This window comes from Panthera pardus, unplaced genomic scaffold (genome assembly GCF_024362965.1).
Source record: "Panthera pardus isolate Hobbes unplaced genomic scaffold, ASM2436296v1 HiC_scaffold_16, whole genome shotgun sequence".
Classification (NCBI taxonomy): Eukaryota; Metazoa; Chordata; class Mammalia; order Carnivora; family Felidae; genus Panthera; species Panthera pardus.
The window spans coordinates 2089828-2104144 of record NW_026526721.1 but is presented as its reverse complement, the minus strand read 5'-3'; the positions used below and the strand labels follow the sequence as shown (position 1 = coordinate 2104144).

Here is a 14317-nt window from a genome sequence, read left to right as displayed (position 1 = left end):
ATAAAACGATGCGATCGGCTTTAAAAACTCTGTACCCCGGCTGTTCGAGGCCACACTCTTATCCAGAGTGTTGGTCCCGATCGGTCGGCCACACTCTTATCAAGAGTGTTGGTCCTGATCGGTCAGCCTTGCCTCTCATTGTAATAAACTTTGTTGCAACTGTCACCGGTGCCCGTAGCATTCTGTTTCAGGAGTCGCGTGGATGCAGCAGGGGTCCTTCCCAGCTCTGACCCCATATCTGTTGCTTGGAAACGCGCTGCCTGTTATGGCTGTCGGGAAGGCACGTGGTGCAGGGCATTGGCCCCTGCGCTGATTTGCTCCCTCGTCACCATCACATCTCAACCGTCCTTTCTGAGAGGTCATTCCCAGAATGCAGATGATCTGTCAGCCTCAGGCATGAAGGCATGAAGGGACGATGGTGTCCCCAGCATGAAGCCCACTTCTCTTGGTGCTCTGTCCCCGGACCAGGGCTCGGCAAGCCACGGCCACTGCCTGTTTTTGTAAATAAAGTTTTATTGGCACACGGCCACACCCATCCATATACTTGTGGCTGATGGCTGCTTCCTGGCTGCAGGGAGGGGAGCTGAGTAGTTGGAGCCTCTGGGCCTGCGGATCCTGAAGCATTACCAGTGGCCCTTAGAGAAGCCACTGCAGTCCCGCCCTAGACTCTGGCTGTGTTGTCACCCCACCCCCTGGACCCACCCCAGCAGCCAGCTTCTCTGCTCCCGTGGATTATTCACAGCCGGCCACAGCATGCCCATGCCACGTGGCCAGACTGCTTTCTTTTTCACTGACTGAGTTTTCTTTTCGCTGCCAGAACTTTTTACCTTGGCCATGTTGTCCACGCTGTGAAAACGTCCTCCGCGTTTCCTTTAGCTGGATGTGAGCCAAGTCGCAATCAAAGTCAGGACTGCTGCTTTCCTGCTTTATGGCCTCTTTATTTTTATGGGATGGATGTTTCATAATTGCTCTTGCAACGGCGTCCTGGCGGACAGAACGTGGCCTTCTTGTGAAATGTGTGGTTTTTTCTAGAAGGGAAGGAGCCACAGGGGGGACATGAGCGCTGATGTTTGGTCAGCAGCCTGTTTCACATACTGCTTCCCCTTCACCGACGTTCCCACATTGGCCCTGGGATACTCGGAAGCCAAAGTCAGACCGCCCGTGCCTGCCCCCCAGAGCTCTGCGGTGATTGCTGTCTCTTGAAATATTAACTGGTCCTCCGCCATGTGCTTTCAGTCAGTGGAATGGCTCTCAGGCCAGAAGGCCCCCCAGGGAAGGAGCGCTAGCCCAGAGTCTGGGCACGGCTGCTAAAAACCAGCTGCAGACGCCGGTGGGTCTCTGCTTGCTTTGCCTGTTAACTAAGGTCTAAGACCCCTCCCGGGGGCGGTGGCAATCCAGCTCCTGGGCGGGTGCCTGCCGAAGGCCTGGGCTGCCGGACTCTGACAACGCAGCAGTGACAGGGGGGCGCCTCCTGCAGGTGAGAGCCTCCAATCAGCCGTCACACCCCCCGCTGCTGTCCACCCTTTACCTCCAGGGTGCCGACTGCTTCAGAGGAGGGCTCCACCACCTTTGTGCCCATCAAAGTGCCTTGAGAAATCCATCGAGCACTGCTCTACGTAAGGGGTTCTGATGGGCCACAGGGGTCCTGTGGGCCCATGGCGCTGTGGCTCACCCCTCTGTGGAGAGGCAGGGGCAGATAAAGGCCAGGGGCCTTCCAGTGGAGGGTGTCATGGGCAGGAATCTGAACACTAGGTCAGCACGCCCAGGGGAGGAAATGAGGGCGTGGTCAGGCGGCCAGGAGTCAGCTGGCAGAGGTGCAGGGCCCGGGAGTGGCATTGTGCCACTGTGGGGGGCATTGTGCACTGGCGTCTGGGAAGGAGAGGGCAGTGGTCTTTGTGAGGTGAGGGCACTGTGGGGGGTGGTCTGGACCTTTAGGAAAGCTGTGGTCAGCTTTTTTGTGTGAGGGGGTGGAGTCAGAATCCTTATCCTTCCAGCCAGGAGGACTGCCAAGGGGCAGTCCAACCAGGGTGGAGTTTGGACATCTGTGGGACCCCATGGCCAGCACCTGCCACATGGGTGCTGTGAGGTTATATCTTCCCTGCCCCCTCGGGCCCTGCCTTACTGGGAATGGTCTCCTGGCTTTGGGTACTTCCAGGAAGACGGGGGTGAGGGTGGCTGCAGGCATCTCGGCCAAGGAGCATCCTGAGGTCTGTAGGGGAGGTGGGTCCCAGGCTCCAGGCCCACTTCGGTCTCCTGCCCCGCCCACCAGCCGACCCCCGCCCCCACTCCCCTCCCTGCCCGACGGGGTTCCGTCGGGCCTTTCAAGGAGAAGCCGGCTGCTCCTCCCTCAGGAGGCAGGTACTGACCCAAGAGCCCGGGGCGGGGCGGGGCGGGGCGGGGGTCCCCTCTGGTGGGGCGTCTCCGTGCGTCCTTGGCGCTGGCGGGCGCGGGAGTCGCGGGCTGAGCGCCCCGGGCTGGTGACGCAGAGCGCGCTGCGGGCGACGCGGACCGCGCGCGCGGGACGCACGCTCGGCGAGACATGCGGGCGGCCCCGCGGGGCCAGCTGGCGCTCCTGCGCAGCGGCGCGGGTGACGCGGGGACACGGGCCGGCTCCGAGCAGGTACGCCCGCCCGCCGCCGGGGATGGACAACACCGGGGTGCGGAGAGACGTGACAGGACCCGCGCTGGGGCCGGGGCGCGGGCCGCCGGCGCAGGTTGGGGGAGGGGCGGGGGCGCGGGGTGGGAGGAGGGTGCCCCCCAGGGTCCAGGGCCGCGGGCCGGGCTGCTGGTACAAGCAGAGGGCGGGCTGGGGTGCGTGCGCTGCCGGGTGCGGGGGCCTGGGCGCAGGCCCGGGTGCCGGTGCGGGCGCGGGGCACACGCTGGGGCGCCGCAGGGGCGCAGGTTCGAGTGTAAGCTCCGGGGTGGAGGTGCGGGCCTGGGCTCAGGCGGGAGTGCGGGGTGCGGGGACCCAGGCTGCAGGCAGGGTGCGGGCACAGGCGTTGCGACGGGGCCAGGGTGAAGTCTTTCCGGGGGCGCCTTGCCCCGACCTGGGGAGATGAGGAACTTGCCACATCTAGGACTTAGGCTCTGACCACAGCTTTCCCACCCCCACCCACCGCAAGACCACGGGGCCCATTGCCGCCGCCGGCAGGCACTTCCTTTGATGGGTGTACTGCTATTTACAGTCTGGAAAGTGTTTTCCCTGCAGGGATTTCAGAGGATGCCTGACCTGGGGATGGGCAGGGAGCAGGCAAACGGTTTAGAAAGAGAAGTGGGAAGGGGGGGTGGGGGGGGGGGACGTCTGGCCAGCGTGCCCTGAATAGCCTCACATAGGGAGTCTGTCGGTTCAGCCTTCTGGGCTGGGCTGGTGGGATATGGGGCGGGGATATGGGACGCTGTCTTTGTGAGTTCCCAGCGTCAGGGCCTAGGTGGCTGCTGCAAAGGACAGTCCTCAGGACTTTTGTTCTGTTTGGACTTGGTGTCTATTCCCAATGTCGCCAGGGCACAGCCTTCCAGCATGCCACCCCCGGACCGCAGGAGCCTGGATGGGGGGGCCCACCTGGGCACAGGCGCTGCCGTGTGGCCCCTCCCCATGCACCTGTGCTCGCTGCCCGTGGCCCCTCCCACTCCTCTCTCCTCCTCAGCCCTGCGTTTGGACATCCACCCCACTGTGGCCCTGCCTCTTGCAGGCCCGCTCACTCCATGGCAACAGCTTCGCGTGTCTGTCGGGGGTCCTGTGCCGAAGGGCATCTATAGATGTGCATTTGTTTGTTTGTTTTTCAGAGACACTTATCTAGATACACTTATATCATATATCTATTATCGTTAGTGTTTCTACCATTATGTTCCACTTTTTGAGTCTGTGTCCTTGGTTTTTTTCCCACTTTTTATTTATATATTTTTTTAAACGTTTGCTTGGTTTTGAGAGAGAGACAGAGAGGGACAGAGACAGAGACAGAGTGTGAGCCGGGGAGGGGCAGAGAGAGAGGGAGACACAGAATCCAAAGCAGGCTCCGGGCTCCGAGCTGTCAGCACAGAACCCAGTGCGGGGTTCAAACTCACGAACCATGGGATCATGACCTGAGCCAAAGTCGGGCGCTTAACCGACTGAGCCACCCAGGCGCCCCTTTTTCCTACTTTTTAAATAAAAATTTCCAAACATACACAAAGCTGAAAGAATTTTGCAGTGAACCCTTAGATGTGCATTTTGTGTGACTGTATGTGCAGGCCCGTGTGTCGTCATGTTCTGTCTATTTATGTATCTATGTGCCTGTCTTCTTGGAAGTCATTTACTTACAAAGTGCTCTTTTTTTTTTTTTTAAGTTTATTTATGTATTTTCAGAGAGAGCGTGAGTGAGCGCTTGAGAGGAGGGGCAGAGAGAGAGAACCCCCAAGCAGGCTCCGCACTGTCAGTGCAGAGCCCGACGACAGGGTTTGAACTCACAAACCGTGAGATCATGACCTGAGCTGAAGTTGGACGCTTAACCCACTGAGCCACCCAGGTGCCCCCACTTTCATCGTTCTTACCACACGTGTTTGCCATTGCATATGGAGCGTTAGAGTTACAAACCGGGGTGACCACAACTGCCTTCTGGTGATATGTGAAGAAAACGATGGAGGGTTGGATTTGGGGGGAGCCCCAGAGAAGGTGGATGGGGGATTTTGTAAGGTTATGGTCAGCCCTGGGTTTCCAGACTCTTCCAGGGCCCAGACTTGGATGGGGGAGGGAGGAGGAGGGGAGGGCAGGGGAGGAGAGAGAAGGTCAGTCAGCATCCCCAGTCCCCACCCCCCCCAGGGGGGAGCCAGCAGGGAGCCGTTTTGCATGGCTCCTGGCCCTGCTTGAGGGGCCAGGTGACAGCGATGGCCTTAGGGCTGCTCAGGTGTGAGGCTTGCCAGACTCAGGCAGCTTGTGAACAGAAGTTTATTCTCACAGCCCTGGAGGCTGGAGGGCTGAGGTCAGGGTGGCAGCACGGGGGAGGGAGGGCCCCCTTCTGGGTTGCAGACTTCTGTCCTCATGGTGGGGAAGGGGCGAGGGCACTCCCTGGGGCTTCCATCAGAGCACAGACCCCCGGTCGTCAGGGCCTCTTCACCTCCCAGAGGCCCCGCCTCCGACTACCATCACCGCTGGGGGGCGGTTTCCACATGCGAACTTCAGGGGGGCACATTCGAACCATAGCGGTCCACTCCTGGCCCCCCAGATTCATGTCCTTCTCACATGAGAACTACATTCACTCCATCCCAACAGCCGAGTGTTAACGCATTCCAGCAGCTACTCGAAGTCTGATCTAAATCTCATCCGAGTCAGGGGTGGGGGAGACCCCAGCTGCATTTATCCTGAGGCGGATTCCTCTCCGGCTGTGGGCCTGTCCCGCAAGCAATGGTGGGGCACCGGACGGGCACTCCCACTCCGAAGGGGAGCAACCGGAGGGGTGATGGGGTCCAAGCAAACCTAAACCTTAAGGCCCCTGGCCTGGTGGTCCTGCCCGATGGCTTTTCTGGGCACAGCCCACCCTGCAGCTCTCCCCGGCTGGAGACGCATGCCAGTGGCTCTGCTGGTTTGGGGCCACCCCACCCCACAGCTCCACTGGGTATTGTCCTGGCAGCGGCCCTCTCCCAGGGTCAGGTGCCCAAGGCTCTGGGTGGCCTCATCTGTTAAAATCTGGGTGGAGGCGGCTGAGCCCCCAGACTTGCACGCTTTTCAGAACAGCAGTGATGGCATCGTGCAGGTGCCACTAACCTGGCCACAGGGGGCCAGCTGGAGCGGCGCCTGGGGCTGCGGGGAATTGGGAGAGCCGGGCCCAAGATGAGCGGGGTGCAGGGCAGCTGTGGCTCCCCGTTTGCAATCGTTCTGCCCCCAGGCCCTCGCACTCTGGGCCTGTGCTGGGAGGACGGCCCCATGGACGGGGATGGAGTGCCTTCTCCGGCCCTTCACAGTGACCTGAGGTCGCTGTGGCTACAAATGGGCCTCTGGGGCCCTGGGGATGTGCATGTGCTTCCAGACGACCCGGGGCCCCTGCTGGCGGACAGAGCTGGGGCAGCTGGGCAAAGGCGCCGACCAACGAGTGGACAGGCCCCACGCGAGGAAGCACGTGCCCCGTACTGTCAGGACACCTGCCTCATTCCCCTCTCTGATCTATTCCAGCAGCCCTCCATGGTGTGTTTCCAGAACCTTCGGCCTCACGAGCTGGAGTAAAGGCTGTCCTGAGGGAGGGAGGAGACCGTGGCAGCTGGAGTGGAGGCAGCCCTCACGATGGAGGCCCCCACCCTGAGGAAAGCCGGCTCCAAGCAGGAGGAGGCCTTTGGGGTGCAGCCCCGGAGGGTCGCTGACCTGGGCACGGTCCCCAGTCTCCGGCGCAGCAACAGCAGCCTGCGCAAGGTCAGGAGGTCCCAGAACCTCTTTGGCAACAGTGAGAAGGTAGGCTTCCGGTGGCCAGCAGGGCCCCCCTCCGCCAGGCCCCCCAGAGCCCTTGTGGGGCACGGCGACCACCCAGGGATGGGTGTGTTTCTTGCTTGGGCAGAGGCTCGGCTGAGCCGGGGAAAGGGGACCTGGAGAAAATGGTCAGTGGCCAGGTCCGCCCCCTCCATGCATCACACGCCCCTTCCTGTTCTTGGTCTGGTTGGGAGGGCGTTAGGCAAGCACGGCAACCCCGTCCCGGGCAGACTCTCTGGAAGCCGTCACCCCTGACCTCACTGTGCGATGACTTCACGTCTCCGATGTCACTGGAGGGCCCTGAGCACCACCGACATCCTGGGCTAGATTCCCCAAGGCCCGTGACAAGACTGTGTTGAGGGCATGTTTGACTCCCTCGGCCCCTGGTCAGGTGGCGGGAGGGCGTTGGCCTGCCGTCTCGTCTGGACAGAGGCAGGTGTCCACACCCCTACCCGCCGCACTGCTTTATTCCCGAGGAAGGCAGCATTGACAGAGAAACGGGAAAGTGCTGTGCTACTTAAGTAGGGCAAAGGAGGAAGAGGTCCCACAGGGCTGTTCCTCCCACACCTGAGAGCGGGGGCCGGGCACCCCCGCCCTGCTCACGCCTTCTGGAAAAGTCCCGTGTAGCTCGACAGGGAGTGGCGGAGGGTTTGCTGTCCCGAACAGTGTTGCTACGACTGCCCGGGGATCTCAAAGCGCCCTTTTTATCCTCAGCAAGAAAATCTCAGTTCGTGGATCCCCGACAATATCAAGAAGAAGGAGTGCATGTACTTTGTGGAGAGCTCCAAGCTGTCTGATGCTGGGTAAGGGGCCTGTTAGTGTGGCCACCCCTCCCCCTGTTCCCACGGGCCGGGGCCTCGGCGGGCTCCGTTGGTATGTGTGTGTGTGTCTGTGTGTGTGGTGTCTGTGTGTGTGTCCATGCGTGTGTGGCCTTGGCAGGCACAGCCCGTGTCTGCATGGCTTCAGCGAGCCCAGTCCTGTCTTCGTGGCCTCGCGGGCCCAGTCCCGTGTGTGTGTGTGTGTGTGTGTGTGTGTGTGTGTCTGTCTGTATCTGTGTGGCCTTGGGGGGCCCAGTCCTGTGTGTGTGTGTGTGTGTGTGGCCTCAGTGGGCCCAGTCTGTGTCCGCGTGGCCTCGGGGGGCCCAGTCCCATGTCTGTGTGGCCTCGGGGGCACAGTCCCTTGTCTGTGTGTCTGTGTGGCCTCAGTGGGCCCAGTCCCGTGTCTGTGTGGCCTCGGGGGGCACAGTCCCTTATCTGTGTGTCTGTGTGGCCTCAGTGGGCCCAGTCCGTGTCCGCGTGGCCTCGGGGGGCCCAGTCCCGTGTCTGTGTGGCCTCGGGGGGCACAGTCCCTTGTCTGTGTGTCTGTGTGGCCTCAGTGGGCCCAGTCCGTGTCCACGTGGCCTCGGGGGGTCCAGTCCCGTGTCTATGTGGCCTCGGGGGGCACAGTCCCTTGTCTGTGTGTCTGCGTGGCCTCAGTGGGCCCAGTCCGTGTCCGCGTGGCCTCAGTGGGCCCAGTCCCGTGTCTGTGTGGCCTCGGGGGGCACAGTCCCTTGTCTGTGTGTCTGTGTGGCCTCAGTGGGCCCAGTCCATGCCTGCGTGGCCTTGGGGGGCCCAGTCCCGTGTCCGTGTGGCCTCAGGGGGCACAGTCCCTTGTCTGTGTGTCTGTGTGGCTTCAGTGGGCCCAGTCCCGTGTCTGCGTGGCCTCGGGGGGCACAGTCCCTTGTCTGTGTGTCTGTGTGGCCTCAGTGGGCCCAGTCCACGTGGCCTCGGATGCTTGCGGCAGCCCCACGTGCCTGTCCAGCTGGCTGTGGGCGAGCAGCTTTGCCTCACGCGTCCTGCAGGTGGGGTGCGGAGAGCTTAGGTGACTCATCCAGGGTCATAAGGGGACCGCTCCGCAGGGGCACTTGGACTTGAACGTGCTCATTTGGGTGCCACGTTGCATGCCTCTAGAATGTTCATTTCCCTCTGGAGTAGAGGGTGTCACAGTGCCGTGGGGGCTCTACGGGGACTCAGGGAGAACGCCCAGCCTGGGCCCCTCGCTGAGGTCGGTGCCAAATGCAGACCGGGCCACCTCACCCTCAGGAACCGACCCCCCCCCCCCCCCCCCCCCGCCATTGCCTCTCCTACCTGTGGGGCCCATGGCTCTGGTGTGGCTGCCAAGACCACCTCCGCGGGCAGCGGTGGCCTCTACGCCTCCACACGGCTGGACGTTTCCCTCCTGGGCCGCTGGCTCCCCAGCAGGGCCGCCCGGGAGCTTGGGGGCGCTGCGGGCAGCTTTGGAGGAACCTCCTGGGAGGTATGGCCCGTCCTCGGCGTTCCTTGAGGAGTATGATTTGTGTCAGCGCCTCCCCGCCAGCCGCGCCCGAGTCGTGCCGTGCCACCGACCGGCCACGCTCTTTCTCCTCCGCCTTCCTTGTCGCCTACTGAGCTCTTGTGGCGGATGCCGGCTCTGCTGTGCGGCCCTCCCTGACCACACGGGGAAGTAACCTCTCTCCCCACCACGCTCCATCTACCTGTCTTTTTACCAGTCCCTCGCGCCCCGAGATCGTGTGGCTTCGTGGCGGCAGAATCCCTCTTCCGCATCCCACGGTGGACGAATAGCATCCAGCCCCCGTGTGTCGAATGACCTGGGGGGAGGAGCCCGCGTGGGGAAGGGAGAGAGATTAGGCCGCGGCTCGGGCAGGAGGGATCACCGCCGACGAGGCCGTTCCCGGGGCCCTGCGATCTGCCCGGCGTCGTCACTGAGGGGCTGGGGTTCACGCCTCCGGCGTGGCTCCACGTCAGGGGCGCGTCCTCATTTCTCCGTCCTGGGAGCAGACCCTTGAGCCAGAGAGGGTTGCCAGCATGTTCCAGCTGGCAGCTTGGCAGGGAGTGCCAACGTACTAGGCGTGTCATCGGAGCTTCCCAGCCACGCTGCTCGCTCTGACGACGTACAGAGAGCGTTTTGCGTCGAGGTTTCCAGTCTTTGTTAGTTTACAGGAAGCTTATGAAAATAGCCTCCGAGGGAATGAGTGCCACCCGGACGCCCCGTGCAGGACTTGCTGGCTTCAAAGTCGTTCCGAAGGCTTACGCGGCAGTCTGGTCTCCGGCTCGCGGGGCCCGGAGCCGCCACCCACCCGACCCGGGGCCCCTTCTTTCCTCTGAGCTAAGACCCAGTGGAGGATGCTGACAAGGGTCAGCGAGGGCCGGGGGACTCAGCTGGGATTTGAGGCTGAAACGGGGCTTCCTACTCCTTCAGTGCCTCTTTCCTGCTTTGAAGAAATACCGCTCAGGATGCCTTTGGTTCTGGAAATTTCCAGGAGCACGTTTACTAGCATCAGGTTTGACGCAAGGGGCTGCTACAGGGGGCTGTCGCTCAGATGTTACATCGAGGGTTGGGAAGCACGGGACCCAGTGATGGCCGGAAAGGTGGGGGCACCCAGAGACATTTTCTTGTAGGGTACCGTGTGAAAGATGGGGGCACCCAGAGATATTTTTTTACCGTGCGATTGGTTAACAGCAACTAGAATGAAGTACCGGTTTCCTGATTAGCCGTGTCTTACGACCTAAAGCAGTTTCCTAAATTATGTTTCAGAGCCTGATGGAAGCCGGGGATGGGGTTTATAGCTGGAGAGGTGAAGCAGGTGCCCGGAGGTCCCGGGGAAGGCTCCAGGCCCAGGGACGGCAGGAAGCACAGGGAGGCGGGGGGCTTGGCGAGGTGCATCCGAGTGGACGCTTCTGGTCATCTGCTGCCTGGGAACTCACCAGGCATGTTGGACGTCCTGGGGGCGGCCGGTTCCTGGGTCTTTGTCTGGAAGCACCAGTGGCCCGCAGATTGTTTTCTGGTGCTCCCTCCTGGAAGAACAGGGCATTCTCCTTGTCTCCTGTTTTCCTTCTCAAAGATTTGGGACCCCACGTGGCAAGAGCGGGGTGTGCGGAGAGGCCGGGATCCTGGTGGCGGGGGCTGTCCCGGCTGCCTGGCGTGGAGATGGGCAGTGTGCCCACAGCCCTGATGCTCATGGGCCCCCTTGTGCTCCCCACGTGGAACCAGAAGGAAAGCAAAGGAAGGTGCTCCCCGGGGGCCGGCAGACCCCAGAGAGATGGGGTTCTGATTCGAGTCAGAGACGGCGGTGTAGACTTGTTTCTGGGGGTCCTTGGGGTCGCCGTACGTGTTCTAGGACAGCGGTCACAGCGCAGGGACACCCAGCAGGCTCAGCAGGGAAAGCACACGGGCGGGTCCGAGACCCCGTGTGCAGGCTTGCGACCTCTGTCCCCCGTCTCCCTCCCCAGGGGCATGCCAGCAGGGAAGAATGCAGCTGTGTGCCGGGCTTCTGTCCTGCGAAGCCGTTAGGGGCTGAGCGCCCGGGGTCAGTCCCGGGCTGGTGACGTCGGCACCTCTGCCTAGCACCCCCCACATTCCAGATGCCCAGGGAAAGCGGGTGTTGGGCACAAATCGTGTCCTCTGCACAGTCTGGGATGAGTGGGTTGGGGAATGCAGACCGTTCTGAAAGCCCAGCCTAGTGAGCAGCCCCTCCAGAGACAGTGGTCCCAGGCCTGCGGGGACTGTGTCCTGCACAGGGTGTTCCCCATCTCACCAATCCAAGGGGTCCCTCCAGCGGATGGAGAGGGCGTGCTCCCTTGTGAGAGCAGAGTGCGGTCCAGGAGGAGATGGCGGGAAGGTCCTCCCCGTCACGAACGGAGCCTTGGAACAGATTTATTTATACACCTTACATATTTCCATCAAAGGCGTTGGGGTCTCCCCCACCGCCTTCCAGACCTGAACCCCCCCACCTCCCTACATCCCCATAATCTAATTAGTCCCACGTCCTGAGGGTCCTGCTCAGCTCTGCCCAGATTTGACTCGTTTCCCTTCCCCCCACCGCCACCCCAGACCTTCCCCGTACTGTCACAGACATATTGGCTCTTTTTCGTCCCTGGAACCCTCATCCATGAAACACAGGGACCGAAGCGGATGCTTCAGAAGCTGTCTTCAGGACGAGGCGTGCATGCTTAGTAAGACCGAGGCGCCTCTCCAGACTGCACGGAGCAGCCCAGATGGAGAGCTTGGGCGGCCACGTAGATTTAAGATCTAATCTCAGCAGAGGGGGTGGCTCAGAGACGAGGTAAGGAGGTGACCTGTCTTAGGCCATTAGAGACTGAACAGAAAGCCTGGGGGCAGCGCTGGGCCAAGATACAAGAGCTGGGTCCTCGTCCTGGTGACTCCCCTCTCCCTGCCTCTGACCATAAATCGAGGTGGTCACACAACACATAACGTGTACCCTGCCATCCCTGCAGGTCTGAAAGCGCCTGAGTCTCCCTGAGGGGTCGATGGAGGTCAGAGGGTGCACTCCGAGCTCTCCATGGGTGGGGCTTGTGCTCAGAGCACTGGGGGGCCCCTGCGGTCACCACACGCAGAAGGAGGGACAGCCCTCGGGGAGGAGCCCAGCAGCACCTGGGTGCAGGGCAGGCCATGGGTGTCTTAACCCATCCTGGGTGCTCTGCATGCTTAGTTGTTTGGCACTAATCTTATACGTTATTTCTAGAACCTCTTTAGACCCTCAAGGCATTCTGTAGGCTGGGGGTCAGGGGATGTACTGTTTTCCCCTTGTAGCGGTGGAGAAATGGAGAGCCAGAGCGTCTGAGCGGGGCAGCCCCGCGTCCTTCCCTGTGCCACCTGGCCTCTTCATCCTTCCTTGTGCCACCTGGCCCCCAGCGTCCTCCCCCGAGCCACCTGCCCCCCAGCATCCTTCCCTGTGCCACCTGCCCCCCAGCATCCTTCCCATGTGCCACCTGCCCCCCTGCGGCCTTCCCTGCGCCACCTGCCCCCCAGCGTCCTTCCCCTGTGCTGCCCCCCAGCGTCCTTCCCATGTGCCACCTGCCCCCCTGCGGCCTTCCCTGCGCCACCTGCCCCCCAGCGTCCTTCCCCTGTGCTACCTGCCCCCCGCCGCATCCTTCCCTGTGCCACCTGTTCCCCAGCATCCTCCCCCGAGCCATCTGGCCCCCAGCATCCTTCCCTGTGCCACCTGCCCCCCAGCGTCCTCCCTCAAGCCACCTGGCCCCCCATGTCCTTCCCCCGAGCCACCCGTCCCCCAGCATCCTTCCCTGTGCCTCCTGCCTCCCAGCGTCCTCCCCTGAGCCACCTGCCCCCCAGCGTCCTCCCTCAAGCCACCTGGCCCCCCATGTCCTTCCCCTGAGCCACCTGTCCCCCAGCATCCTCCCCCGAGCCACCTGGCCCCCAGCATCCTTCCCTGTGCCACCTGCCTCCCAGCGTCCTCCCTCAAGCCACCTGGCCCCCCATGTCCTTCCCCCGAGCCACCCGTCCCCCAGCATCCTACCCTGTGCCACCTGCCCCCCAGCGTCCTCCCTCAAGCCACCTGGCCCCCCATGTCCTTCCCCCGAGCCACCCGTCCCCCAGCATCCTTCCCTGTGCCTCCTGCCTCCCAGCGTCCTCCCCTGAGCCACCTGCCCCCCAGCGTCCTCCCTCAAGCCACCTGGCCCCCCATGTCCTTCCCCCGAGCCACCTGTCCCCCAGCATCCTCCCCCGAGCCACCTGGCCCCCAGCATCCTTCCCTGTGCCACCTGCCTCCCAGCGTCCTCCCCCGAGCCACCTGCCCCCCAGCGTCCTCCCTCAAGCCACCTGGCCCCCCATGTCCTTCCCCCGAGCCACCTGGCCCCCAGCATCCTTCCCTGTGCCACCTGCCTCCCAGCATCCTCCCCCGAGCCACCTGCCCCCCAGCATCCTCCCTCAAGCCACCTGGCCCCCCATGTCCTTCCCCCGAGCCACCTGCCCCCCAGCATCCTCCCTCAAGCCACCTGGCCCCCATGTCCTTCCCCTGTGCCACCTGGCCCCCCATCCTTCCCTGTGCCACCTGCCCCCCAGCGTCCTTGCCCGAGCCACCTGCCCCCCAGCGTCCTTCCCTCTGCCACCTGGCCCCAGGCTCACCTGGCCTCAGACTGCTTGCTTGTCTCATCTGTCTCTCGTCCTTCAGGTCACTTGATACTAACGAGATGTCAGAACCTAAAAATTCACAATTTCCAATGTAAGGAGGTGTAGAGAACACACTTATCTCCTCTCTCTCCCGAAGCCCCAGTGAATAGCAGTAAAGGAGTGAAAAGGTCTCAGGCCCCGAACCTGAAGGACACAAGAGGGGAGGTCACAGTTGGAAGGAGGTGCTGAGGTGCTGCGGCGGGAAAAGCAGAACCCAGAGCGGGGAGTCCCGGGCACGGGTTCTCCCGTAGCGTCGTCCAGGTGCCCGGCAGGCTGGCCCGGGTCTGTCTCGTGCTGCTTTGAGCCTGCACCACGCGGGGGCTCCTTACCCTTTTTACTCCGTAACCATCATAGATTTTAGGAAGTTGCAAAGATGCCGTCGCAGCTCCCTGGGTTCTGAGCCTGGTCCAGCCCCTGCGTCCTCTGCCCCCACCGCCCTGAGCCCCCGGCAGCCACGAGTCTGTTCTTCATGCCCGCAACCTTGCCACTTCGAGCACGTCACGTAAGGAATCCGACCGAAGTGACCGTGTCACTTTCCACCCAGCGCGATCCCTTCGCCATCCATCCGGGTCGTTGTGCGTATCGGCAGTCCTCCCCCCTTTGCTGCCAAGTGGTCGGTCACCCTCAGCTTGCCTCCGCCATTGGAAGCGAGATTTTTGTAGACAATAAATAATCGGGCCTTACTCTTTTCATCCACTCTGCAAAACCTGTGTCTTTTCAAACTGGTGTATTTACGGCACTATATTTAAGGTGAGTTTTGATGTTAGGACTTACGTCCGCCATTGCATTTTTCCGTTTTAAGGTTTTTCTTTTCCTGCCTTTCCAGGTGACTTGAACATTTTTCCAGAGTTCCGTTTACCCGTTCTGTCATTCTTCCTTCCTTCTGCTGTTCAACCTTTCCACCGTCCATCACTTCGCTTC

At 62.0% G+C, this 14317-nt stretch overlaps 1 protein-coding gene across 12 annotated transcripts in view; it reads left to right on the top strand.

Annotated features, from left to right (window-relative positions):
- The first annotated feature begins 1793 nt into the window (after positions 1-1793).
- Positions 1794-14317, top strand: part of TRPM2 (transient receptor potential cation channel subfamily M member 2) — a 56212-nt gene continuing 43688 nt past the window's right edge. For 4 of the 12 annotated variants that reach the window (XM_053902981.1, XM_053902982.1, XM_053902984.1 and 1 more), the window contains exons 1-3: positions 2428-2620; positions 6143-6415; positions 7145-7233. In XM_053902981.1, coding sequence (XP_053758956.1) covers positions 6251-6415; positions 7145-7233 — 254 coding nt within the window. In that variant the 5' untranslated portion in view covers positions 2428-2620; positions 6143-6250. Of the gene's footprint in view, positions 1901-2162; positions 2359-2427; positions 2715-6142; positions 6416-7144; positions 7234-14317 lie in introns of those variants that run through there. The other 8 variants (XM_053902983.1, XM_053902976.1, XM_019432653.2 and 5 more) reach the window with 7 other exon arrangements.